This window comes from Macaca thibetana, chromosome 4 (assembly GCF_024542745.1).
Source record: "Macaca thibetana thibetana isolate TM-01 chromosome 4, ASM2454274v1, whole genome shotgun sequence".
In the NCBI taxonomy this organism is placed as follows: Eukaryota; Metazoa; Chordata; class Mammalia; order Primates; family Cercopithecidae; genus Macaca; species Macaca thibetana.
Genome location: NC_065581.1, coordinates 52,594,100 through 52,619,526, shown reverse-complemented (window position 1 = coordinate 52,619,526; position 25,427 = coordinate 52,594,100). Strand labels below are relative to the sequence as shown.

At 39.3% G+C, this 25,427-nt stretch overlaps 1 protein-coding gene across 1 annotated transcript in view; it reads left to right on the top strand.

The window, feature by feature from the left end:
* The window catches only part of PKHD1 (PKHD1 ciliary IPT domain containing fibrocystin/polyductin), a 463,584-nt gene that overhangs the window by 208,573 nt on the left and 229,584 nt on the right, over positions 1-25,427 (top strand). The window contains 3 exon segments of the mRNA XM_050789247.1: positions 2,124-2,370; positions 14,321-14,498; positions 22,436-22,631. Coding sequence (XP_050645204.1) covers positions 2,124-2,370; positions 14,321-14,498; positions 22,436-22,631 — 621 coding nt within the window.

Genomic DNA, 25,427 nt, shown 5'->3' with positions numbered 1-25,427 from the left:
CTCAAAGTTTTAATTATTAGTACCTAGCACAGAGCCAGATGCCTAGTAGAAAGGCAGTGTATTGATTAAATGAATGAATGGAGTTAGATAGGTAGATAACTGGGTGTAAACTAACATGCATACAACCTTTCCTCAAAAGAGCCAAAGTTCAGGTGCTTAATGTTTTCAACAGTCCAGGACTTGATGTATGCACAAAGGAACCATAGGAGTTCTTGCCCACTTTTTAACCACATCTCAGAGGTGGTAAGAAATAACTTGGAGGACTCATGGGCCAAGGTGAAAGAGGTAGAGAGTAATCTAGTTGATTTGATCATTGTAAACAGCCAAACCAAGTAATTCAACTAAATATGCTCTTGTGGTTTGAATCACCAATTTAGATAATTGTTTGTTTTTTTAATTAAATGAATAATCAACAAGTCTCCACTTTTTTTTTCCTATGTAGGCAGAATGAAAGATTGTTTTTATTTGGGTGGCATCTGAGTTTAGGATTGTAGAAATAATAATAGAAATAAAAATGCCTCATAACAAGTGCTTGCAGTCACAATTCCTCAATTCTTTAATATCTTGACTATTTCATATCATTCATGAGACAGTGAAAAAAAAAATCACACTACTCCTATGAACTCTAATCCCTTTTCACTGAATAATATTGGCTAACTCCTCTCTTCATTTGCTTAAATACTGTCTATTTCAGGCTCTGCTTAAGGACCTAGGGGGTGCAAATATAAAAACACATAATTTCTGTCCTCCAGGAACTCTTGATCTAGGCACTAAAATAAATGTCCAAGCCCATCGTCGTAAGAAAGCATGATGAACGCAGTAATAGAGCACCCAACGAAGTCGGTGAAGGGGCTGAGGAAGGGAATCAGGCAAGAGCTCATAGAGGTTATTCTTGAGTAGGGTTTAGGAAGGTGAAGAGAAGTTTGCAAGAAGGTATATGCAAGGAAGAATTTCTAGGAACAGTATACACACACACACAAAAATAGAATCCAAAAAGCCAGTTGTGCTTCGGAAATCACAAAGAAGTCCAACATGACTGAAATGTAGAGCTGCAGGTGGTTTGTGGTATTAAATGAAATACAGAAGTTGCAAGAGGTGCAATTGTGTGGCCTTTCATGCATGAATTAATTCACTGCATGTACTCTATTGGGCTGCAGAATGAAAACATTAGAGCCTCAATTTGTATATTTTTCATTTTATTTTCTTTTTTTGTATATTTTATAATGTACATAATACATTACGGTATGGTAGTATATGTACTGGGAGATGTGTACTCAGTTTTCTTCTTTTAATGACATGGGTGTGTGAATTAGAAGATCACTGCCATACTTTCCTTCTAGGCAATTGGACTGATAGTACCAATGAGTCACATGGCAGTGGTGTTGGAGAAAGACTGCCAAGAAGTATGGCCCTGCAGCTAATACTTAGAAAGTGTATTACTAATACTATTTGCCCAAGTGATTAATTGAGTTTGCTTTTGAAAGTAAATGTTTAAAGTATAAACCTCATAGTAAGAGGTATTGGAGGGCTTAGACTCACCATAGAGGAATGAAAGCTGAAAGATTGGAAGACTAAACCATAGCATCTTTAGTGCTAAGTAATTAATAAATTAATGTTTTCTGTTTCTATTTCCCACTAGACCAGAGTTTCTTACCCTTGGCACTATTGGCATTTTGGGTGAGATAATCCTTTGTTGTGGGGACTTTCCTGTGCATTGTAGGATATTTAGCAGCATCTCTGGTCTCTACCTACTAGCTGCCAGTAGCACTGCCAACTCCCCAATTGTGACAGCCAAAAATGATTGAAAATAGTGTCATATGTCTCTTGGAAGGTAAAATCAACCCTGATAGAAAAATCACTGTTCTACAGTGTGGACTACAGACTGCATGAAGGTAGGGCCAATGCTGCACTTATACCTCTTAGTATCTCTAGCACATACCAGAGGTTGGAAGACAGTAAACACTCACTGTAAAACAACTACAGAAAACACTTTTTTTCTTGCATGAATAGGTGAATTGTAAAACTGGATAAATATGCAATTTAAATCCTAAGACCATTACTCCAGTGAATTTAGTTGCTATTTGTGCCATTGTGTAATAATCTTTCTGTCTTCAAATTTGTAGGTGGATTTACTGTGAAGACCAGCCAGTTGAAGTTTATAAACTCTTCAAACTTAGTGGCATTTCCATTTCCTCATGCAGCAATTTTGGAAGACTTGGATGGATCTCTGTCTGGGAAAAACAGAAGTCACATTCTTGCTTCTATGGAAACCCTTTCAGCTTCTTGTTTGGTCAATGCAAGCTTTGGTCGGGTTGTCCATGGCAGTGCCTGTGGAGGAGGTGTTCTTTTTCATCGTATGTCGATTGGTTTGTAAGTGGAATTAACTATACTTTTTAGCTTGCTGATGAGCATGCATCTGTTACTCTGGCTGTTGAGGCTTATAGAAGGGAAATTGTTTTCTAGATTATTTGAAGTATTTAGCTCTACAGAAGTGAAATGGGAATAATTTTGATAGCTGCCTAATGGTGAGTGTGTGGTAGTTTTAAGCTGACTCAAATGGCAGCTAATTTGCAAATATCTTTGGACCAGATCTCATAGCCTGTGACCTCTTATTGACATTTTGGGCTAATAACTTCTTCTTTAAAAGACTTACAACCAACAGAGAGTTTGAAATATATTTAAATTAAAAGTATTATTAAAAAATTCTAATAATGTCCATTCTCATTTATATACATGTGCTCTTCCCAAGCTCTTTTTAAGTGTTCAATATGCTCCAGGGAAGCAATTGCTGATGCCTCCTATTACTTGCAAAGTTGCTTCACTCCAGTTCATTTTCCTTGTTAATTTCATGAACTATTGGATTCCTACAATACATTTCCTATTAATATTGGAGCAAGGACTCCTTGGTTATGCTACTCAAACTACCATTAAGTCAGCAGCGGGGCTGTTTATAATGCATAATAGGATTGCTCCTGCCCTCTTTAATTTCCAGGTAACGATTGCTGAGTGTCTAGGGTTCTGTCTTTTACTTATTCCAAATGCATTGTATATATTTAGCCACACTTATTTTCTTCGTTTGTCTTAAGTGTCCTAACTCCATGAATATTAAGTCAAGTAATTCAGTCAGACCACATTGGCCTCTTTCTTGAACAAGTAAACTCCAGGGAGTGAGAATCATTGTGGTTAGGATTGCACTAACTCGGTATTTTGAATGCATATGGAATCAGTACTTTGGCGTTCTGTTTGGGAAGCCTTAGCAATGCACTGCTAGCATTGAATAGTCTGGAAATTTTTCATTTTTGCTTTCTAGACATTCATCATTCTACCTAACGTTAATGAGCCCGGTTCCAGTGAGTAAAATAATAATATGTGGGGATATGTTTTTATTTCTAATCATTTTGATTGTGCAGAGCATGACTTTTTCTTCATTCGCAGGGATGCAGCCTAATTTTTATTATTTTAGTGTTTTTATCAAGGATGTTTTAAATGAGTGTTTTGAGAGTTATAAAAATTAGTGATTTATTTCTTACATGCATTTTATCAAATGAGGAAAACAGATTTGTGTACTTAAACGGAACATTATATGCTTATATAATATTTATTTCTGTGTGTTCTTCATAGTCCTTTATTATGCTTTACTTTGAGATCTACTGGTAGGCTGTCTCTTAGAGAGACACTTGTCACTGTGATGTTAGAAGGCTCTGTAGAGCCTCAAACTTGTTTGAGCATTTGCTCTTTGAGATCTTTGGGACAGGATATTAAGGTGCTTGCCTTGGTGGCAGGTCATGATCCCACCACTTGGGGACTGACAAGGTCAAGAAAAATACAATCCTGATGCTGTATTCTAAGTAGATTCAAAAGGGTCTAGCGGGGTGAAAAATGTATCCTGGTTTTCCTGGATTTTTTCTTCTTTTAAAAAGGAAAATTCCATGTTCCGGAAACTTCCTCAGTCAGCTAGCCTGATTGGTCACTCTACTCCTTAGATTCTATTTAAAATTTTCAGGTTGACTCACAGGTCTATGGACAAATACCCAACTGACCCTAGTTAGCCACCTGGAAGTCTCAGCATGCTTCCAGTTATAAGTCTCTTGGCCCTGATGCTCTCACCTCTAGGAGAGGCAACTGAATTAAATGATCTCTAAGGCCTTGCTGCTCAAAGTGTTGTCCATGGACCAGCAGGAGCAGCAGCACCAGGGATTTTGTTAGAAATGCAGAATCTCAGACTGGGCCCCAGATGTCCTGAATTACAATGCCCAGGTGATCTGTATTAAAGTCTGAGAGACGCTCCTCTAAGGTCCTTCTAATTTTATCTTTCTACGATTCTATCCCTAGCTATTTGTGTTCAGTGACTTGATCTTTGTCCCAAAGCATTATAACCTCATTAGGAACATGTCAGAGCTAATGAGCAATTTGAATTCAGCATAGATACAAACTTTGCTGCATTTCATGGAGAAAGGATTAATTTGTTGTGCTATTTGCCCCGGGGCAAGCACCCCGGGTTGATTTACAAAGCTCCCACAGTCATGATCTTTTGGGGTCGCATTTTGATGGAGATCTAATATGGCATAAGCACCCTGCTGTCTTCACTTTCAACCCTTACCTCCCTCCCTCAGTGAGAGGTCCCGAGAGGGCAGGGAGTGAGGCTTTACTTATCTGCATAAACAAGACATCCTCTTCCCGCTTTGCTAAGAACCAGGCTCTTGGAGTGTGAGTTCTTCCTTGGTAGGCCCCCCTCTCTGGCCCATTTTCACTACAAGTTATTTGTTTGACATTGGCAAACTTCTATTCCTGTCCCTCACTGCCTTAAATCTGACGGTGCTTACCTTTGTGGCACTTCCTGCTTTATTGGTTCCTATGACTCAAAGCCAACAGCCGGGCTGACAGAAGTACTTAAATATTTGAAGTTGTCCACACTATTTAATATTTGGGTGAAGAAAAAACTGCCAGTCTCTACAAGGCAGAGTCTAGTTTATCTTTTGTTAAAATGACAGCATGCTTGATCTGCATGAGTGCTGCTTATATTGTTTTCCCTCCCATCAGCTCTAAAAACATGCTTTCTGTAGAACCCACAGGTATTCTGGATAGCATTCCTTTCCCAGCTTCTGTTTCTTCCGACTTCCCCCTATGAACCTCAGTGTTCCTGGTGAGACAGGCGTGGTGTTAGTTCTGCCAGTCTAAGTCAGGACCTCATATCAGACATACATGCCAGTGACAGTTTTTCTCCAGGGTCCCATAATTATAAAATGTCCCACATAGTTCTTGGATTTATCTATCCCAAACTTTAGGTAAACAAATTTTTTTTTCTGTATAGAAATAATTACACGAAACAAGGACAATATTATCAATAGGATTTTGCGTGCTTTTTTTAGATCTCCCTAGTCCAAATTGTGATGTGCCATAAGAGTGAATTACCCACCATTTAGCCAAGACTTAATATGAAAAAAAGAATGTAAAATATCTCAATAATTTCTTTATATTGATCATGTTGAAATAATATTTGGGATAGATTGGGCTAAATATATTACTAAAATTAACTTGTTTATTTTGAGCTTTTTAGTGTGGCTGCTTTAAAACTCAACTTGCCAAAATGGGATTTATGATTTTTTTTGTGTAGACCTGTTTCTCTCTGGGTGCTCAGAATCCCACTGAGGCAAATGCTGGTCTAAACCTGAAACATGGAGGCATCCTCGACTCAACCTTGTACCTTATTTCCCACATTAATCACCTATCAGCTCAATTTTCTCTCCTTAAGAAATCGCTCTTGAGTCTTTCTACTTCTCTCCTTCCCCAAATCCTTCTCCAGTCCGGGCTACCATTACTTTTCACCTGTAGAACTGCAGCAGCCGCTTAGCTTGCCATTTTTCGGTGTTTCAATCTCTGAACTTTGTAAATGCAGATCTGATCTTGCCATCCATTCGCTTGCTTGAAACTTTTAAAGAATTCTCAGTGCTTTCCAAGGAAAGTATGACATTTTTTTTTTTCCTTTTTTTTTTTTTTTTTTTTTTTTTTTGAGTCAGAGTGTCGCTCTGTGGCCCAGGCTGGAGTGCCGTGGCGCACTCTCGGCTCACTGCAAGCTCCGCCTCCCGGGTTCACTCTGTTCTCTTGCGTCAGCCTCCGGAGTAGTTGAGACTGCAGGCGCCCGCCATGACGCCCCGCTGATTTTTTATATTTTTAGTAGAGACGGGGTTTCACTGTGTTAGTCAGGATGATCTCGATCTTCTGACCTTGTGATCCGCCAGCCTCTGCCTCCGAAAGTACTGGGATTACAGGCGTGAGCCACCGCGCACGGCCGGAAAGTCTGACATTTCTAATGTGTCATGGAGCTTCCATGACCTGCTGTCTGCTTTGGGTTCCAGCATTCTCTCTCCGCACTCTGCTCTACCTTTCCTGCATTCTGTCTCTCAGCCACATTCAACTTCTTTGTGCTCTTCAATTCATAATGTTCAGCTTCCATGAACTCAGCATAGAAGTCGTTTTCTCTGCTAAGCTTCCCTGAGCATGCTGTGCAGGTTTTGATATCTGTATTGTGTGCTAGCTCTTTATACTTGCTCTAATCAGTACTCATAGCACCTGCATAGCTTTCTAAATTGTCCATCTCTCCTCATAGATAGCAAGGAGGGCGAATAGGGATTTTCTTTGTTTGTATTGTGATGCCTCAAACTGTGTTTAACACATAGCAACTCAACAAAATTAGTGTTGAGTAAATAAATATAAATAAAAAATAGTGGACTGCCCCCAAATCTTCCTTTAGTGTCATTATTGTCCATTTCTCTCCTAGGACATGTTCATGAGGAGTCCGCAGCGTTCGGCTTTTCTTTAGAAGACCCAGGAGTAGAATGCTATCTCCAGTCTTCTACAATTCCTAGGAATATCTAATATTTAAGGATGTTCTTTCATAATATTCTTTGGGCTTTTACTTTCCTGGGGCAATCATTCGACTGGAGGATTTATTCTAATTGCTGATTCCTTCTCTATCCAACCCCACTCTACCCCAACTCAATCATCAGTTTGCCTTTATTTGTAATTGTTTTCTTGCCCTGGTGGAATAGATACATAAAGCTGTGATAGAGAAGATGTAAGCTCCACCCTCATAATTATTTTCTCAAAAATTTTTTTATTGTTGTTTACAGCAATCTATAACTTTGTCACTTGTCATAGACTCATTGAGATATCAACAAAGCAGACCTTGATTCTGTCTTCCAATTATTAACTGTATTGAGTGTGAGGGAGATTAGAAGAGCTTGCAGGATTTTGTAGATTGGCTGACCAATCCTTCTGAGTTTTTACAGGATGTACATAAAATAGTCAGGACATATATACAGTACATGTTTGAAATTATTTTTCAGACTGAACAATAAAGAAGTAATTAACCATCCTTTGTGGGTACAAGTCATATCCCCTCTATTTCCTAGGTATATTTCTTTGGATAAGTTAGTTTACCTTTTTTTGTTTCAGTTCTTTCATCACTAAAATGGGTATAATGGTATTTATCCCTCAAGGTCATTGCCTGACATGTAGTAGGTACTCTTTAAAGAATATCTCTTTTACATTTGTGATTTGCAAAACAACGCATAGGCATAATACTAATTGAATAGATTACTGTAGAATTTTTTGTTTCTGAGAAACAAATGCCTGGCAAGGGAATTAGGTTTTTTCAAAAGTAACTTCATCCAATTCCTGAAAAATAGGGAATAATTTGTAATAATCACACGACGTTGTAGTGGCCTAGCAAAACCTCCCAGGTGGTTGTAGAATCTGAGGTCATTCAGGGCGTAGTCTTCGATTCATCGTGCCCCAGTACCTTCTGTTTCTTCCTTCCCATCTCTCCTGGAAAGTAAAAGGTTAATGTTCTTGTTGATCACCTTGATTCTTAGATCTTGCTTAATATCCTCTCCTGTAGAGCTTGCGTTCAGTTTTTACCTATGTAACCGCTCTTAATGTGTCAATGTTCAAAGTACGAGGCACCCCCTGCCTCTGTGAATGCAAAAATAAAGAAGAGTTCAAATGGAAATTTTGGCCTAGCTTTTCCTCTAATAATCGCTTGACTTTCCTTCCTAGGGATAAATAGGTATGGCATCACTAATGGTATCTTTTCAGTCCCTAAAAAACAACCCTGTGAGACAAGAAAATTCAAAGATGTATTATCCTTTCTTGGCAGCAAATGTTACAGAATTAAAGTAGAAAAAGATCTAAAAATCACAGTGGACCCCAAACTGAGGAATATCATCAACAATATTACATGGTTATTGTTTTATGAATAATAAAAGGTTGCAGTGGTATGCTGATAAATGTTTAACAACTAGCTTTCCAGAATAAAAAGCTCTGGTTTATTGCATTTGCCTAATTCTATGGTGAAAATACTCTCACATGCCTTATTTTAAACTTCCAACCTAAAAGCACTGAACATGAAGTTGGGAAGAAGGGTCAATGGGTCAATGATGCGCTCCTGCCAGCCAGTGTCAGTCATCCCCATCACAGTTCCGATATGCATATATGTGTGTGTGTGTGTGTGTGTGTGTGTGTGTGTGTGTGTGTATATATATATATATATATACTCCCGTATATATATATGGGAGTACAAGCTTCTTAGTCTAACTTCCTACCTGCTGGATAAAATATTTTCAATGTCCCTGACAAGCAGTTGTCCACCTGTCTACCTTCTGGTTGCATAGCTTCAATGACAGTATTCTCATGTTCTCAAACAGCCATTCCAATTGGACTCAACAGATCAAAAGTAGAGATGCAATGGTATATGGTCACCTAAAGGAGGATAATGGGCATCCTTTTCTTCATGTATTAAGATAGAATGGGCAAAAGGTATTGTCCTAATATAACAGCAGATAACTATGTTGCAAAAACTGTAGATACTTCCTTAGAGGAGAAATATTTAAGTGTTTCTGAATCCATAACGCTGTGGATGGAAAAGCTTAATGATACAATGCTAATGATATATTACTGAATGGTGGCAGGTCAGCAGTTAGAATAGTGGTGCTGTGACAAGGACTGTTATGACCATGGTGTATTTTTAAAGAATGCTCATGCAAAGCCATGGCACAGAAATTTGTTTGCTGTGCTCATAGTTTTGATTTTTCTTCTCCTTTGCGCAGTAAAAGATGAGAGTGACAGCAACAAGCACAAATACTCAGAAGATGTTTGCAACACCATTTGAGGTTAGGTATTGTGGTGTGTCTGGCTTAGGAGATGGATAATTATAAAAGATTTATTTCACAATTTTTCCAAATCAAGAGCATTTAGAGCTCAGTGCAATGCTTGTCTTTAATACACAGAGATACGGACCCTCAGGAAAAGTAAGCTAATGGTAAACAAAAACCGGGGAGTTAATATCTGCTCTCATTGGTATTATTGATTGCCTAACGAATCCTTTGTGGGATTCAACAGTTCTGCACAATACATGGGCACTAAGTTACATAACTATTTGAGTAACTAGTATGGTAAATTGGTACTTTGACCAGGAAGTTTTACCAAGTGACAGTGTTATATTTCTAACGAAACATTTCCCTGAATTAAAAACAGGTTTGGGCCGGGCATGGTGGCTCACACCTGTAATCCCTGCACTTTGGGGGGCTGAGGCGGGTGGATGACCTGAGGTCAGGAGTTCGAGACCAGCCTGGCCAACATGGTGAAACCCTGTCTGTACTAAAAACATAAAAAATTAGCCAGGTGTGGTGGGTGCCTGTAATCCCAGCTACTCAGGAGTCTGAGGCAGGAGAATTACTTGAACTTGAAATGCAGAGGTTGCAGTGAGCTGAGATCATGCCACTGCACTCCAACCTGGGCAACAAGAGTGAAATTCCATCTCAAATAATAATAATAATAATAATAATAAAATAAAAAATAAAATAAATTAAAAAAGAACAAACATTAAGGCAGCCCACAGAAAAGAAAAACAACATGTAAGGCTTGTAGCCCTTTTGTCTTTTTGATCATAGACAGCAGGAGCTGTTGCTGATGCAGAGGTAAGGGTTAACATTTAAAATGGACTGGTTGCCTCCTGATTTCTTGCACATAAAGCCATGAGAAGTTCAGGGAGAGACTTCTTCCCCTAGTAATGAAGCTCTCTGTTGCTAATGGCCCATGCAGACTCCCTTGGCTCCTCCAAATTAGAAATACTTTTGTGCTCCTTTGCTTCATTAACAGTAAAGAGAGGGAGATTGGTGGCTATTTAGGGCATGGGGAAATTGGTGGCTATTTAGGGCAAGTGAAAATTGTAGTAATTATGGTTGGTAAGTTCTCTTCATGGTGTTTTTTTGACTCTTGATGTTCTTTTGGTGCTTTTCAGAAGACCCCTCCATGGTCAATTCTGGCGTTTGGCCTAGGAGGTCAGGAGATGATCTGACGGAATTTTTGGCCCCTGGTGATGGTCGGTACAAGGCATCTTGCCTGATGGGAGACAGGTCTTTTGCTTTATGAGTTGCTTTTCAGAGTGGAAAGCATATCTGAATGCTTACCATATGACCCTCTCTACTACCAGCTGTGATAAAAGTGTAGTATATATGATAACCTCCTTCTCTACCTGTATTGCACTGCAGAAAGCTGGTGCTGCACATGAAAGCTGTGAAATTGCATCCCTAATAAACCTTGGTTGAGATGGGTGAGGGGAGCTTGATAGGCTCAAGGCTCTGAGAGAATGAGCAGTGCATGAAGGAGAAATAAGAAAGGGTAATTTAGGACTACAGCGTGCTATGGTGTGTCTCTGGTTGGCCAAGGAGTTTGCATCAGATTATTGGATTCTGACTAGAAGGAAAAGAACATCAAAAGGAAGGTGCAATGTTTCCAAGGACGAATAGAAGCAAATTATTGCTAGCATTTAGCAGTTTGACACTATTTGAAGAGGGATCACATTTGTATGGGCCTTCAGAAACTGGGGAGATGATCTGAAAAATGCTTCCTTCAATAATTGAAATTGTAATCTATAGAAACTGAGTCGGGGAAATAACATCCTAAAAATTGGTCTATAAACATGGTGTTAATTGAAATTTGAGGAGTAATTAAGTCCAGTTAAGGTGACCAGGGGAATTCTTGGGACCACATTACTGGAATTAAAAAATATTTCTGGAAATATCTACCTAATTGATTGTATTATCACATATTGAGGTAATTTTTAAAAATCATCAACGTGGTATGCATGAGAAGATAGGTGAGGCAGGAGGAATTAAATGTGAACAGATGGATGCTTTTGAATAGAGATCTTCTTCTGGTGTATAGTTAAAACTATTTTTAAAAAGTAGTTTAATTGACAGCACTTGACTAGGATTGAAGAAATATGAGTTTTCAAGGAAATCATAGCATTTTCCCAGACCGGAGACCATTATTAGTACACATTGCTTGCATGTGCCCAGGAGAGGTTTTCTGACCACCGACTGTGTTTGCCTTGGCAAATATCCTACTGATATGGGGTTGACTGTATCAAGCTCTAATAACTTAGGATCCTCCAACCGCTGATTTCTTTTTTTTTATTATTATACTTTAAGTTCTAGGGTGCATGTGCACAATGTGCAGGTTTGTTACATATGTATACATGTGCCATCCAACTGCTGATTTCTTTTGAAAATAAGTTTGCAGGAAATCTCTCGACCCTCATGTGGTTTTCTAGGTAGACTTCCAAGTTGGGGAGAAATGTTGCTGCATAACCAGCTGGAGTGTTCCGCTGCATATAACACTCGTTTATTCATTCAGAAAATATTTGTTAAACTCCCACTATATGAAAGGCACTTTTATTTCTTACTGGAAATCATTAACTGAAAATTCCGATTTATCAATTAGTCTCTCTTGGATTTAGGTCTTGTGATTTATTTTTCCAAGCCCATATATCTCAGTAGAAACTGCAAGGATATACTTTTGAAACCTGAAACACTTATAATCATTCTCTGTACTTGAGGAAATTTAGATATTTCTAGTGTGTTTTATTTATTGACCACAGTACCTACTATAGCCAATGTTGATATTTCTTAGTTCAAACTTACCTCTTCTTATCATATTTGTTTTACACTTATGTCCCCAAAGCTTATTTTTATTTGCTAAATATAGTTGGGCCAAACTGTTACTGGACAATATCATGGGATTATGGGACTCATGGTTTCCATCAGGGGAAGAGAGAGCCATGATGACTGAAGGCAAATGACTGGAAATTCTAAGAAGGGAAATTTAACATTCTAAAGCTTTTGTAAAGATTACAATTTAAAACTAAATTCCATATATGGAATGTTTTCTGTTTGAAGATGTGAACACCCCATAACTGAAAGAAGGGGAGGGATGAAATATGGTGGGAATTCCTGCACTGGATTGGAAATTAGAACAGATGATCTTTGTGTTCGTTCTGATTCTAAGAATATAGGTTGAGAATTGTCCATTAGTTCCAATTTAAATCCTGAAGGGGTGGCGTGGGGAAGGGTGGACAACAAACCTAAGTATCTAAAACCCAAAGGAAGGAAGACGGTTTCCACTCCTCCAAGATTTCTAAAGGTTCAGTTAATGCTGCATAGAGAAAAAGAGTAGTTCTTTCATTCCCAGATGCCCTGAGGATTTTTAATCCCTTTCATTTCATTAATTAATGGATGAAACAAGTACATTTAATCTTGCAAGAAATATATGTCAAGTGCTACATTGCCAGGGTCAATGATCTGTCCCATGGAAGGGTTTTTGGTACATTTTTAAATGACCGAATATCCTGAATAAACCTCTAGGCATTCAAGTAAGTAGTGCAGAATGGTAAATCTGGCATATTTGAGGTTCTTAAATGAGATCTAAGTAGATGTTATTGACCTTGGTGAGTGATTTATGTAGATTATGTTTCATAGTACCTACATGAGATCTGTTCTATTGTTGCCTCCATTTGAAAAAGAAATGAATCTAAAGGTTAAATAGGTTCTGAAATTTGCCCAGGTTTACACACCTACTGAGTGCCAATCTAGATTTCAGTTGATACCCATTTGGTTCCAGTGCCCAAGTGTGCAACACTAAAAAAGTTCCTTTTTGTAATATTCCATGGGCTTATAAATTGGCCTTAGATATACTCATGCCCCATCTCACTGTGAAAACCCAATGTCCTCTTTTGACTCATTTCCCTTACTTTGAGAATTTAATTATCTGCCTGCGGCAAAATGTCACAGTTAAAGATTCTCATGAAAACTAAACCAAAGGAGGAAGAATAGTCATAATGTGTATTGATTTTTTTTTTTTTTTTGGCTTTTGCTTTATTTCTTTAGGTCCACTTTGTCTCTCTTTTAGGGGTCTAATCATTGGCTAAATCTACTTATGTTTTAATGAAGTCTTAAAAGTCATTTTCTGGGATGGCTGTATAGAATAAGTTGGGTAACTTGATTCACAAATTTCTAGTTCTACTTTGTGATACTCACATATTGCTTTTGCTCTACCTTGCCTCAGTTTCCTCATTTGGTAAAATGCAGTTCTTCTAGAACACTTTATATACATTAGAAAATGTCACTGGCTGCTTTTGGAAGATCTCATCTATGCATTCTTCATTCATATAAAAAACATGATTTGGGTGCCATTGTGTGCTGGGCCCTGTGCCAGGGCAGAGGATACCAATAAGAAAAGGGAAAACACCTCTAATTTATAGGTCTTATAATCTATGTTTTTAAAAAGGCAAGAACACATGGATACTGTAATAGCAGTGAGCACTAGGCATTACACAAGGCTTCAGGAGAGGAGCAGGTTGCCTCATCACTCTAGAGAAGGATGCTGAAGCGACTCCTGCTGGGCATTTTGAGCAGGACTTCTGAGAGCCTCAGCACCTAGGCGTGTCAGGTCCCAGGCCTCTGTCAATTGTTCCTCATGTGAATATCCAGTTACCAATAATAATGTTTTTTGCTGTTGATAAATCTGGTCCAAGGCAAAATTCTGGCCATAGACATTTCTTTGTTAAAATTGTAGTATATAGTCCTGGGTCATACAAAATCATTAATATGACATTTATTAGTGGCAGAGTTTGCAGTGAGCCAAGACCGTGCCATTGCACTCCAGCATGCGCAAGAGCGAAACTCTGTCTCAAGAAAAAAACAAAGAACAAAAAACAAAAGAACAAAAAACCTGAGAGTCACCACCTCCAGTTCACCAGGCCATTGTAATTTGCAAATGATCCAATGGTAACTTCACAATGGGTTGCTTTCACTCACACAGTGACTGCTAACACCTCCCTAGACATACAACTAAAGAGGGCCTAAGACATACATGGAGAGAATAGAAAGATGATTGCAATTGATGAAAGAGGAATGTATTGGATTCAGAATGAGTGAATAATCTTGCAACCCATCTTGTTTTCCTTTTAAAATCACCCTAGAGCTAGTGCTTCTGAAGTTTCTTATGATTTAACCATGACTGACAGCAGAAATAAAACAACCACTGTCAATTATGTACGTGATACATTGTCTAACCTTCATGGCTGGATGGCTCTGCTCTTGGACCAAGAGACCTACTCATTGCGATCTGAGAACCTTTGGATCAACAGATCTCTGCAGGTAACCCAAAGAATCCATTAGTTGGTATGCCCCATTCTCACTTGTTCTTATCTTTCTTTGTTTGAGATAATGGGTTGAAAGAGGAGCAGATTATCTCGTTATTGAAAGTCTTGGCATATTCTGATGCAGATAAAGAAAACTTCAATAGTATTTTGGCCAGATGAAAATAAGCTAAATATGAGATTTGGTTGCTTTTTAAACTTGAAAATTTTAGAATCTGTTTATGTGTTATTGTGAATGCAGAATGAAAATTTAAATTTATTAATACAATGAGAAACAACCTCTACACATCTTATAGAATTGCATTTCTTTAAAAATTATTGGTTAATAGCCAATTTACCCTAGAGAGAGATGTTTGTAGCCAGAGAAAATGCCTTACCAAAGCATTTATACATTGCATACTGCCACCTTGTGGTCAAAGATTAACTTTCAAATAGAAGTCTGTATGAGTCCGCAGGTGGGATTGGGTTAAGGGAGACAAATTTAACAGCAGTGAAGATAGAAATGACCATGTGGCAAGATGGCCTACTAGAAGCAGATACGTTCGGAGGCTCCCATCGAAAAAACAAAAGAAAATCATAATAATCATGTGAAGCCTTCATTGGCAACCAAGGTATCCAGGTTCTCTTATCAAAATTGACTAGAAGGCTGGTGTGGCCCACGGAGAAAAGGGAAGAGCAGTGTGGTGCGGTGGCCCACCTGAGAGCCACACGGGAAAAGGAACTCTGTCACCTCCAGCCAAGGGAGGCGGTGAGTGAGCTGCTACCCAGCCGGGGAAAGTGCTTTTTCCATGGAATTGTGCAACCCACGGATCGGAAGATCCCACTCGCGAACCCACACCACCACCGGGGCTTAGCATCCTAAGCCTGGAACGTGCAGATTCTTACAGCCTCTCAGCTGGAATCTGCTTAAGCCTACCAAACTCCCGGGGGGAGGGGCGACCAGCATTGGCTGCAGCTGCCTGCTGTCTAAGCATTTGAGCACCCAGTTTGGAGCTCAGGAGAGGCAGCAGCCAGCACTGGGACTTGCAACTGCCTAACAGGCTAAGTTCCGTGGGTGGGGGAAAGGCAGCATCCACTTCTATACCTCTAGGCTGCGCTTTTTCCCCCGTTGGAGCCAGGGAGGCTGGATGGCTTTGTCCCAAGGCTTGTCCGGACAGCCCAACATACCGGCTGTGGCTGTCTGCAGCCAGAGTCCTCTTGGGGCCTAATTCTGACCCATCCTTCCTCAGTGGGCAGGGCTTCCCCGCAGGATCTCTGATAACTCCAGCCGGAGGCTCAGGGACAGAATTCATATCTCCCTGGGCCTGAGTCCCTGGGGGAGGGGGTAGCTGCAGTCTCTGTGGACCAGCAGACTTGGCCTGTCCTCCTGGTATTTCTGAGGAATCCCGGCAGCCCAGACGGGTGGGTTTCCCCCCAGTGAAACATACCCTCTCCACCAAGGGACAAAGTGCTTTGTTGGAACGGGTCCTGCTCCTCGTGCCACCAAACCGAGTGAGAGACTCCAACAGAGGTTGTCAGACACCCTATACAGGAGCGATCCTACTGGCATCCAGTTGGTGCCCTTTGAGGTCAGAGGTCCCAGAAGAAGAAGCAGGCACCCATCTTTGCTGCTCTCCAGCCTCCTTGAGTGACATCTCCAGGCACGGGAGCAAATCAGATGAATAGGGCCGGAAGTGAACCCCCAGCAAACTGCAGCAGCCCTACAGAAGAGGGACCTGAAAGAAAACACAAACGAGCAGAAAGTGACAACAGCAGCATCAACAACAACAACCAAAAGGCCCCCACAAAAACCCTATCCATGGGTCAACAACCTCAAAGACCAAGACTAGACAAGCTCAGAAAGATGAAAAAGAATCAATCAGAAAATGCTGAAAACCAAAAAGGCCAGAGTGCCTCTTCTCCTCCAAATGATTACAGCGTCTCTCCATCAAGGGCACAGACCTGGATAGAGGATCAAATGGATGAATTGACAGAAGTAGGCTTCAAAAGATGGGTAATAAAAAACTATAATGTGCTAAAGGAGCATGCTCTAACCCAATGCAAAGAAGCTAAGAACCTGAAATTGCTAATTAGAATATCCAGTTTAGAGAGGAATATAAAAGACCTGATGGAGCCAAAAAACACAGCACGAGAATGTTGTGAAGCATACACAAGTATCAACAGTCAAAAAGACTAAGTGAAAGAAAGGATATCAGAGTTTGAAGACCACCTCACTGATATAAGACATGCAGATAAGAAAAAAGAATGTAAAGGAATGAACAAGGCTCCAAGAAATATGGAATTTCATAAAAAGACTGACCCTGTGATTGGTTGGAGTACCAGAAGGAGACAGGGAGAATGGAAAAAAGCTGGAAAACACACTTCAGGATATTATCCAGGAGAACTTCCCCAACCTAACAAGACAGGCCAACATGCAAATTCAGGAAATACAGAGAATACCATTGAGATAATCCATAAGAAGACCAACCCCAACTCCATGAGAAGACCAACACATAATTATCAGATTCTCCAAGGTCGAAATGAAGGAAAAACTGTTAAAGGCAGTCAGAGAGAAAGGCCAGGTCGCCTACAAAGGGAAGCCCATCAGACTAACAGCAGACTTCTTGTGAGAAACTATAAGCCAATGGAGATTGGGGTCCAATATTCAACATTCTTAAAGAAAAGATTTTTCAACCTAGAATTTCATATCCAGCCAAACTAAGTTTCATAAGCATAAGAGAAATAAAATCTTTTCCAGACATGTAAATGCTGAGGGATTTCGTTACCACCAGGCCTGCCCTGCAAGAGCTCCTGAAAGCAGCACTAAATATGGAAATGAAACACTGGTACCAGCCACTATGAAAACACACCAAAATATAAAGACCAATGACACTACAAAGAAACTGCACATAGTGTGCAAAATAACCAAATTACATCAAGATGACAGGATGAAATTCACACATAACAATACTAACCTTAAATGTAAATGGGCTAAATGCCCCAATTAAAAGACACAGATTGGCAAATTGGATAAGAAGTCAGGCACCATTGGTGTGCTGTATTCAGGAGACCCCTCTTATGTGCAAAGACACACACAGGCTCAAAACAAAGGAATGGAGGAAAACTTACCAAGCAAATAGAAAGAGAAAAAAAAAAAAAAAAAAAAAAAAGCAAGGGTTGCAATCCTAGTCTCTGATTAAACAGACTTTAACAAACAAAGATCAAAAAGACAAAGAAGGGCATTACATAATGGTAAAGCTAACAATGCAACAAGAAAACAAGAAGAGCTAACTATTCTAAATATACATACACCCAATACAGGAGCGCCCAGATTCATTAAACAAGTTCTCAGAGACCTACAAAGAGACTTAGACTCCCACACAATAATAGTGGGAGACTTTAACACCCCACTGTCAATATTAGACAGATCAATGAGACAGAAAATATACAAGGATATTCAGGACTTGAACTCAGCTATGGATCAAGTGAACCTAGTAAACGTCTACAGAACTCTCTATTCCAAATCAGCAGAATATACATTCTTCTCAGAGTCACATGACACTTATTCTAAAATCGACCACATAATTGGAAGTAAAATATTCTTCGGCAAATGCAAAATAACTGAAATAATAACAAACAGTCTCTCAGACCGCAGTACAATCAAATTATAACTCAGGACTAAGAAACTCACTCAAAACCACACAATTTCATGGAAACTGAACAATTTGCTCCTGAATGACTCCCGGGTAAATAATGAGATTAAGACAGAAATAAAGAAGTTCTTTGAAACCAATGAGAACACAGAGAAAATGTATCAGAATCTCTGGGACACAGCTAAAGTAGTGTTAAGAGGGAAATTTGTAGCACGAAATGCTCACATCAGAAAGCTAGAAAGATCTCACATCAATACCCTAACATCACAATTAAAAGAGCTAGAGGGTCAAGAGCAAACTAATCCAAAAGCTAGCAGAAGACGAGAAATAACTAAGATCAGAGAATAATTGAAGGAGATGGAGACAAGAAAAACCCTCAAAAAAAAAAAAAATCAACGAATCCAGGAGCTGGTTTTTTGAAAAAATTAACAAAATAGATAGACCGCTAGCTACACTAACAAAGAAGAGAGAAGAGTCAAATAGAAACAATAAAAAAATGATAGAGGGGATATCACCACTGACCCCACAGAAATACAAACTACCATCAGAGAATACTATAACCACGTCTATACAAATAAACTAGAAAATCTAGGAGAAATGGATAAATTCCTGGATGCACACACCCTACCAAGACTAATCCCGGAAGAAGCTGAATCCCTGAATAGACCAATAAGAAGCCTTGAAATTGAGGCAGTAATTAATAGCCTAATTAAAACCTACAACCAAAAAAAACCCAGGACTAGATGGATTCACAGCTGAATTCTACCAAAGGTACAAAGAGGAACTGGTACCATTCCTTCTGAAGCTATTCCAAACAATTGAAAAGGAGGGACTCCTCCCTAATTCATTTTGTGAAGCCAGCATCATTCTGATACCAAAACTGGGAAGAGATACAGTAAAAAAAAAAAAAAAAAAAAAAAAAAAAAAAATTCAGGCCAGTATCCCTGATGAACATCAATGTGAAAATCCTCAACAAAATACTGACAAACCAAATCCAGCAACACATCAAAAAATTTATCCACCATTATCAAGTCAGCTTCATCCCTGGGATGCAAGGCTGGTTCAACATACACAAATCAATAAACATAATCCATCACATAAACAGAACCAAAGACAAAAACCACTTGATTATTTCAATAGATGCAGAAAAGGCCTTTGATAAAATTCAACATCCCTTTATGTTAAAAACTCAGTAAGCTAGGTATTGATGGAACATATCTCAAAGTAATAAGAGCTATTTATGACAAATCCACAACCAATGTCGTATTGAATGGGCAAAAGCTAGAAGCATTCCCTTTGAAAACCAGTGCAAGACAAGGATGCCCTGTCTCACCAGTCTTATTCAACATAGTATTGGAAGTTCTGGCTGGGTAATCAGGCAAGAGAAAGAAATAAAGGGCATTCAAATAAGAAGAGAGGAAGTCAAATTGTCTTTCTTTGCAGACAACATGATTTTATATTTAGAAAACCCTGTCATCTCAGCCGAAAACTTCTTGAACTGATAAGCAACTTCAGCCTCAAAGTCTCAGGATACCAAATGAATGTTCAGAAATCACAAGCATTCCTTTACACCAACAATAGTCAAGCAGAGAGACAAATTGTGAATGAACTCCTATTCACAATTGCTACAAAGAGAATAAAATACTACCTATGAATACAGCTAACAAGCAGTGTGAAGGACCTCTTTAAGGAGAACTATAAACCACCACTCAAGGAAATAAGAGAGGACACAAACAAATGGAAAAACATTCCATGTTCATGGATAGGAAGAATCATTGTCATGAAAATGGCTATACTGCCCAAACTACCACTGACATTCTTCAAAGAATTAGAAAAAATTATTTTAAATTTCACATGGAATCAAAGAAGATCCCGTATAGCCACAACAATCCTAAGCAAAAGAACAAAGCTGGAGACATCACGCTACCTGACTTCAAACTATACTACCAGGCTACAGTAACCAAAACAGCATGGTACTGGTACCAAAACAGACATATAGACTGATGGAGTAGAAGAGAGACTTCAGAAGTAACACCACACATCTAAAACCATCAGATCTTCGACAAACCTCACAAAAACAAGCAATGGGGAAAGGATCTCTTTTTCAGTAAATGGTGCTGGGAAAACTGGCTAGCCCTATGCAGAAAGCTGAAATGGAACCTCTTCCTTACGCCCTATACAAAACTTAACTCAAGATGGATTAAAGACTTAGATGAAAAACTCAAAACCATAAAAACCCTAGAAGAAAACCTAGGCAATACCATCCAGGCTATAGGCATGGACAAAGACTTCATGACAAAAATGCCAAAAACAATTGCAACAAAAGCAAAAATTGACAAATGGGATCTAATTAAATGAAAGAGCTCCTGCACAGTGAAAGAAACTGTCATCAGAGTGAATAAACAACCTGCAGAATGGGAGAACATTTCTGCAATCTACCTATCTGGCAAAAGTCTAATATCCAGAATTTACAAGGAACTTAAACATAATTACAAGAAAAAGACAGACAACCCCATCAAAAAGTGGGCAAAGGATATGAACAGACACTTCTCCAAAGAAGACATTTACGCAGCCAACAAACATGAAAAAAAGCTCAACATCACTGATCATCAGAGAAATGCAAATCAAAACCTCTATGAGATACCATCTCATGCTAGTCAGAATGGCAATTATTAAAAAGTCAGGAAACAATGGAAACTGGTGAGGCTGCAGAGAAATAGGAATGCTTTTATACTGTTGGTGGGAATGAAAATTAGTTCAACCTTTGTGGAAGACAGTATGGCGATTTCTCAAGGACCTAGAACCAGAAATACCATTTGACCCAGCAATGCCATTACTGGGTTTGTACCCAAAGGATTATAAATTAGTCTACTGTAAAGACACCTGCACATGTATGTTTATTGCAGCGCTACTTACAATAGCAGAGACATGGAAAATGCCCATCAATGATAGACTGGATAAAGAAAATGTGATACATACACATCATGGAATACTATGCAGTCATAAAAAGGAATGAGATCATGTCCTTTTCAGGAACATGGATGAAGCTGGAAGCCATCATCCTCAGCAAACTAACACGGGAACAGAAAACCAAAAATCACATGTTCTCACTCGTAAGTGGGAGTTGAACACTGAGAACACAGGGACACAGAGAGGGGAACAACACTCACCAGGGCCTGTTGTGTGGTAGGAGGTGAGGGGAAGGAACTTAGAGGATGGGTCAATAGGTGCAGCAAACCACCATGGCACATGTATACCTGTGTAAAAACCTGCACGTTCTGTACCTGTATCGTGTTTTTTGTTTTTTGTTTTGTTTTGTTTTTTGTTTTTGTTTTTTTAAGAAATAAAGAAAAAAAAAAAAAAAAAGAAATGGCCGTGAGGAAAGTGAATACATTTTTCTATATTTTTAAATAGCAATCCGGTGAAATTACCTAAGCTTCTTTTCATACTTTTAACACATGTATTTCTTCCTATCTTATCATACACATTCTCGCTAACAGTCGTGAGAGCCTATCTTAGGGAGACTGAAGCCCTGCCATAGTTACGAGGAATTCAGAACAGAATCACTTTTGATCTTCTCTCCATGGCTTTCAGAAAGGATGCACGCCTCTCTTTTCTTGCCTTGAGATTCCCATGAGAGCATTCTGGAGAATTTTCATGCAGTGAAAACAGTAGGATGTGCCTCTGGAGGTAGTTACCCTAGGTTTACGTCCTGACACAGCACTCTTCTGCTTTGTGATATGGGACAAGCTACTGGACCGCTGCCTGCCTCAGTTTCCTCAACTGTAAAAATGGGACAGTAAGAGTAACAATGACGGGGGTGCCTTTCGAGGACTGAATAGTGCTGATTGCATAGTAAATGCTCCCACAATGTTAGCTATTACTGTGATAAATGGATGACATGCCTATTATTGCCTGTCCCTTCAAGTTGTGGGAAAAGCTGGAAAGGAATTCTAGACCTGGCCTTGTCTCTTCTAGCTGTTTGACCTGAGACAAGTCAATTCGCATGTCTGGGCCTTGGCTTTCTCCTCTGTTAATTGAGATTGTTAAACAAGATGAACCTTATGGCATCTTTCAGTCTTCATAGTCTGATTTCGTAGCTCTAGTTATGAATTTTTTATGAAGTAGATTTAAGTAGGCCCATTTCCCACAAGAAAAGTACAATCTGTCTCTAAACTGTATGATTTCTAAACTACTCCATCTGCGTTCTTTGTAGTTGTTTTGGCAGGGGGGTGTGGTGGAGTAGGTGGAATGATGGGGTTCCTTACTAAATGAGCATATTGTGTTTTTCTTTCGCTTCAAGTACTCAGCAACCTTTGACAACTTTGCTCCTGGTAATTACCTACTGCTGGTGCACACAGATTTGCCACCTTACCCTGACATCCTCCTAAGATGTGGGAGTCGAGTGGGTCTGTCTTTTCCGTTTCTTCCATCACCAGGCCAGAACCAAGGCTGTGACTGGTTCTTCAATAGTCAGTTGAGGCAACTCACCTACCTGGGTAAGTATCCAGTTGGATGAATGTTTTGAGAGCACGTAGTCAGAAATCGCCAATCACCCTTCAATTCCAGACATTTGTACTGTGAAGTGCTGAGGAACTGAAAGGGACAGCTGTGTGTTATGGTTGAGTGAGTGTGCACTGAAGTCCGATTGCGTGGATTTAAATCCCAGCTCCAACACTCACCAGCTAGAGCATACGCAGAGCCTCTCTAAGGCTCAGCCTCCTCCTCTATAAAGAAGTATGACCATAGGGCCTACCTCAAAGGAGAGGAAATAAAATAAAGAATAATATGTAAAATTCTTGAGCAGAAGGCCTAGCCCACAAAAAATGTTTACTAGACATTGGTAGTTATCATTAATAATATCTTTAATTCGTATTAGGGCAGTGTCATATTTGTTTATAGTGAAACAACTGCACATGTAAAGATGGGTGCCTGTGCTTTAGTCCAGGAGTTTGAGACCAGCCAGGGCAGCAAAGCGAGACCCCATCTCTCAAAATAAATAAATAAATAAAAATAGCTGGGTATGGTGGCATGTGCCTGTGGTCGCAGCTACTTGGGAGGCTAAGGTGCGAGGATCAATTGAGGCCAGGAGTTTGAGACCAGCCTAGGCAACAGAGTGAGACCTAATCTCTACAAAAACATTAAATAAATTAGTTGGGTGTGGTGGCGCATTAGTCTTAGTTACTTGGTAGGCTGAGGTGGGAGGATAGCTTGAGCCCAGGAAGTCAAGCCTGCAGTGAGCCATGAGCATGCCACTGCACGTCAGCCTGGGCAACAGATTGAGACCCCATCTCAAAAAAAAAAAAAAATAAAAAGAAAAAAGAAAAGAATTAAAAAATGGATGGCTGATTATGACCATTGATATGAGGAACAGTAGAGAGTCCAAGGTAGACAGTACCAATGCAGAGAGAGAGACTGAATTAAGACAGAAGTTTACGTAGAAGGTGAGAAGGAAAACTTTTGATGAGAATCTGAGGTCAGGAAAATGAGTAGCATGGAAGGCTGATATAAGCACCAGGGTTGGGCTGTGTCTGTTTTACGTCAAGATTAACATGAGGATGAAGCAATCAGGAACCCTGCTGTGACTGCAGAGTCACAGAGGCCAAAGGTTTTTCCTTATTTTCTTACTGTGCATGTTTCACAAGATCCCAGTGTGAGAGTTAGGACCATCCACTTTTTTGATTTCCTGGAGTTTATTTCATACTCCTTTTCTATACCATGTCAGCATCGGTCACTCTGAGCACCATGGTACCTGCTTGTTCCAATCTCAGTTCACTATGAGGCCACTTCTTACTTTAAAAAGGAGAATCTGGCTAAATAGGTCTCAAGAGTGACAATTTTGTTTTAAATTGCTCCTAGTAGATTCTGGTCAAATCCAGAGGATCTTATTAGCTAACAAGTTCTAGGCCCTGCCACAAGCCCAAGGTGGCCATGGATTTAGAGGGCAAGGCAATGATCCCGAGTCCATCCCTTGCCTCTCTCACTTGTGCCTAACCATGTCAAGTGAGTCTGACCTACAGGCGAGCCCCAGAACTGTTAAATTTTAATAGCACCAGAGAGGAGAGTCTGGTGCTCCCTTGGTATTTTTTTTTGTCTTTGACAAAATGATTGTTGTATATTTTATTTGCACTGAATTGTACCATTCAAATTTTATTTCTGATTTGATCCATTCATAAATGCAACCTAAAACTATAAAAACTTGAGATGGACAGAGATCTCTGAGATTTTTTATCACTTCAGCTAAATACAGCCATCAATAAGAGTAAATAGTTGCCATTAACTTTATGGCTATTCACTTGATATGTATTCTGGAACAAAATTTTAATTTGAATTGCTCTCTTTCCATTACTTAGCCTGCTTCTGAAGAGGCTGTCTTGTCCATAGGTCATATTCTGTTCATGAACTGCAAAATAATTTGAACACTCAAATAAGCTAAACGTAATAAAAATCATTTATGGTAGAAAGAGAAAAAAATCAAATCATGCAGCTATAGATTTTCTTCCCTTATGATAGCATTATTAATTGAATTAATAGCAAGTTGTACGATTATATATACACATATGATATAAATGCACATCTGTGTAAATAGCTGTGTGAATCTACATGTGTGCTTATATGTAGATGTACATCTGTATCTGTGCATATGTATGATGTAAATGAATGTCTTAGTATAAAACATTTCTATTAGGGAGATAGCCTTTATTAATTTTTAAAAATTATTCGTATTGGAATATCCTAGTATCTCCTTCTTCGAATATGAGTTGGAAAAGGAATAAGAAGTCACAGAGGATTTGTTGAATGTTTAATAAACTTGGAGACTCTTGCTTCTTGAAGGGATTCCCCATAGGAGCTTTTATGGTCATTGGTGCCTCCTTTATCTTCTGAGTGTATGGAGTAGATACTTGACTAGAGCCACTTCTATTCTCATTTCTGGGCTGTCACAGTGACGGTATGAGGACTCAGGAGGAACTGAGGCTCACCCTGCTCCTCCATGGCAGTGCGCCACGTGGCTCTACTGGGTTGTGTAAATGTAGCTGTAATTTTGGATGTCATCTGTGTAAAGTTTATAAGATCTTTAGCAAGGTGGTGATTAGGCTTCCATGTTTTCCATATACCTGACTGCATTTCCCAGTGCCCTAATGGTAGTCGCTGTTGTTGGTACTCAAGCAAGAGCCCAAGAAGTAGAGTTTCAGTTCTGTGTTGTGCATTTTATGTATTGATTAGATCGTAACTTTCACTTAATTGTTTTTTTCAGACCATTTGACTTTATAGAACCATGACTGGGATAATTTACA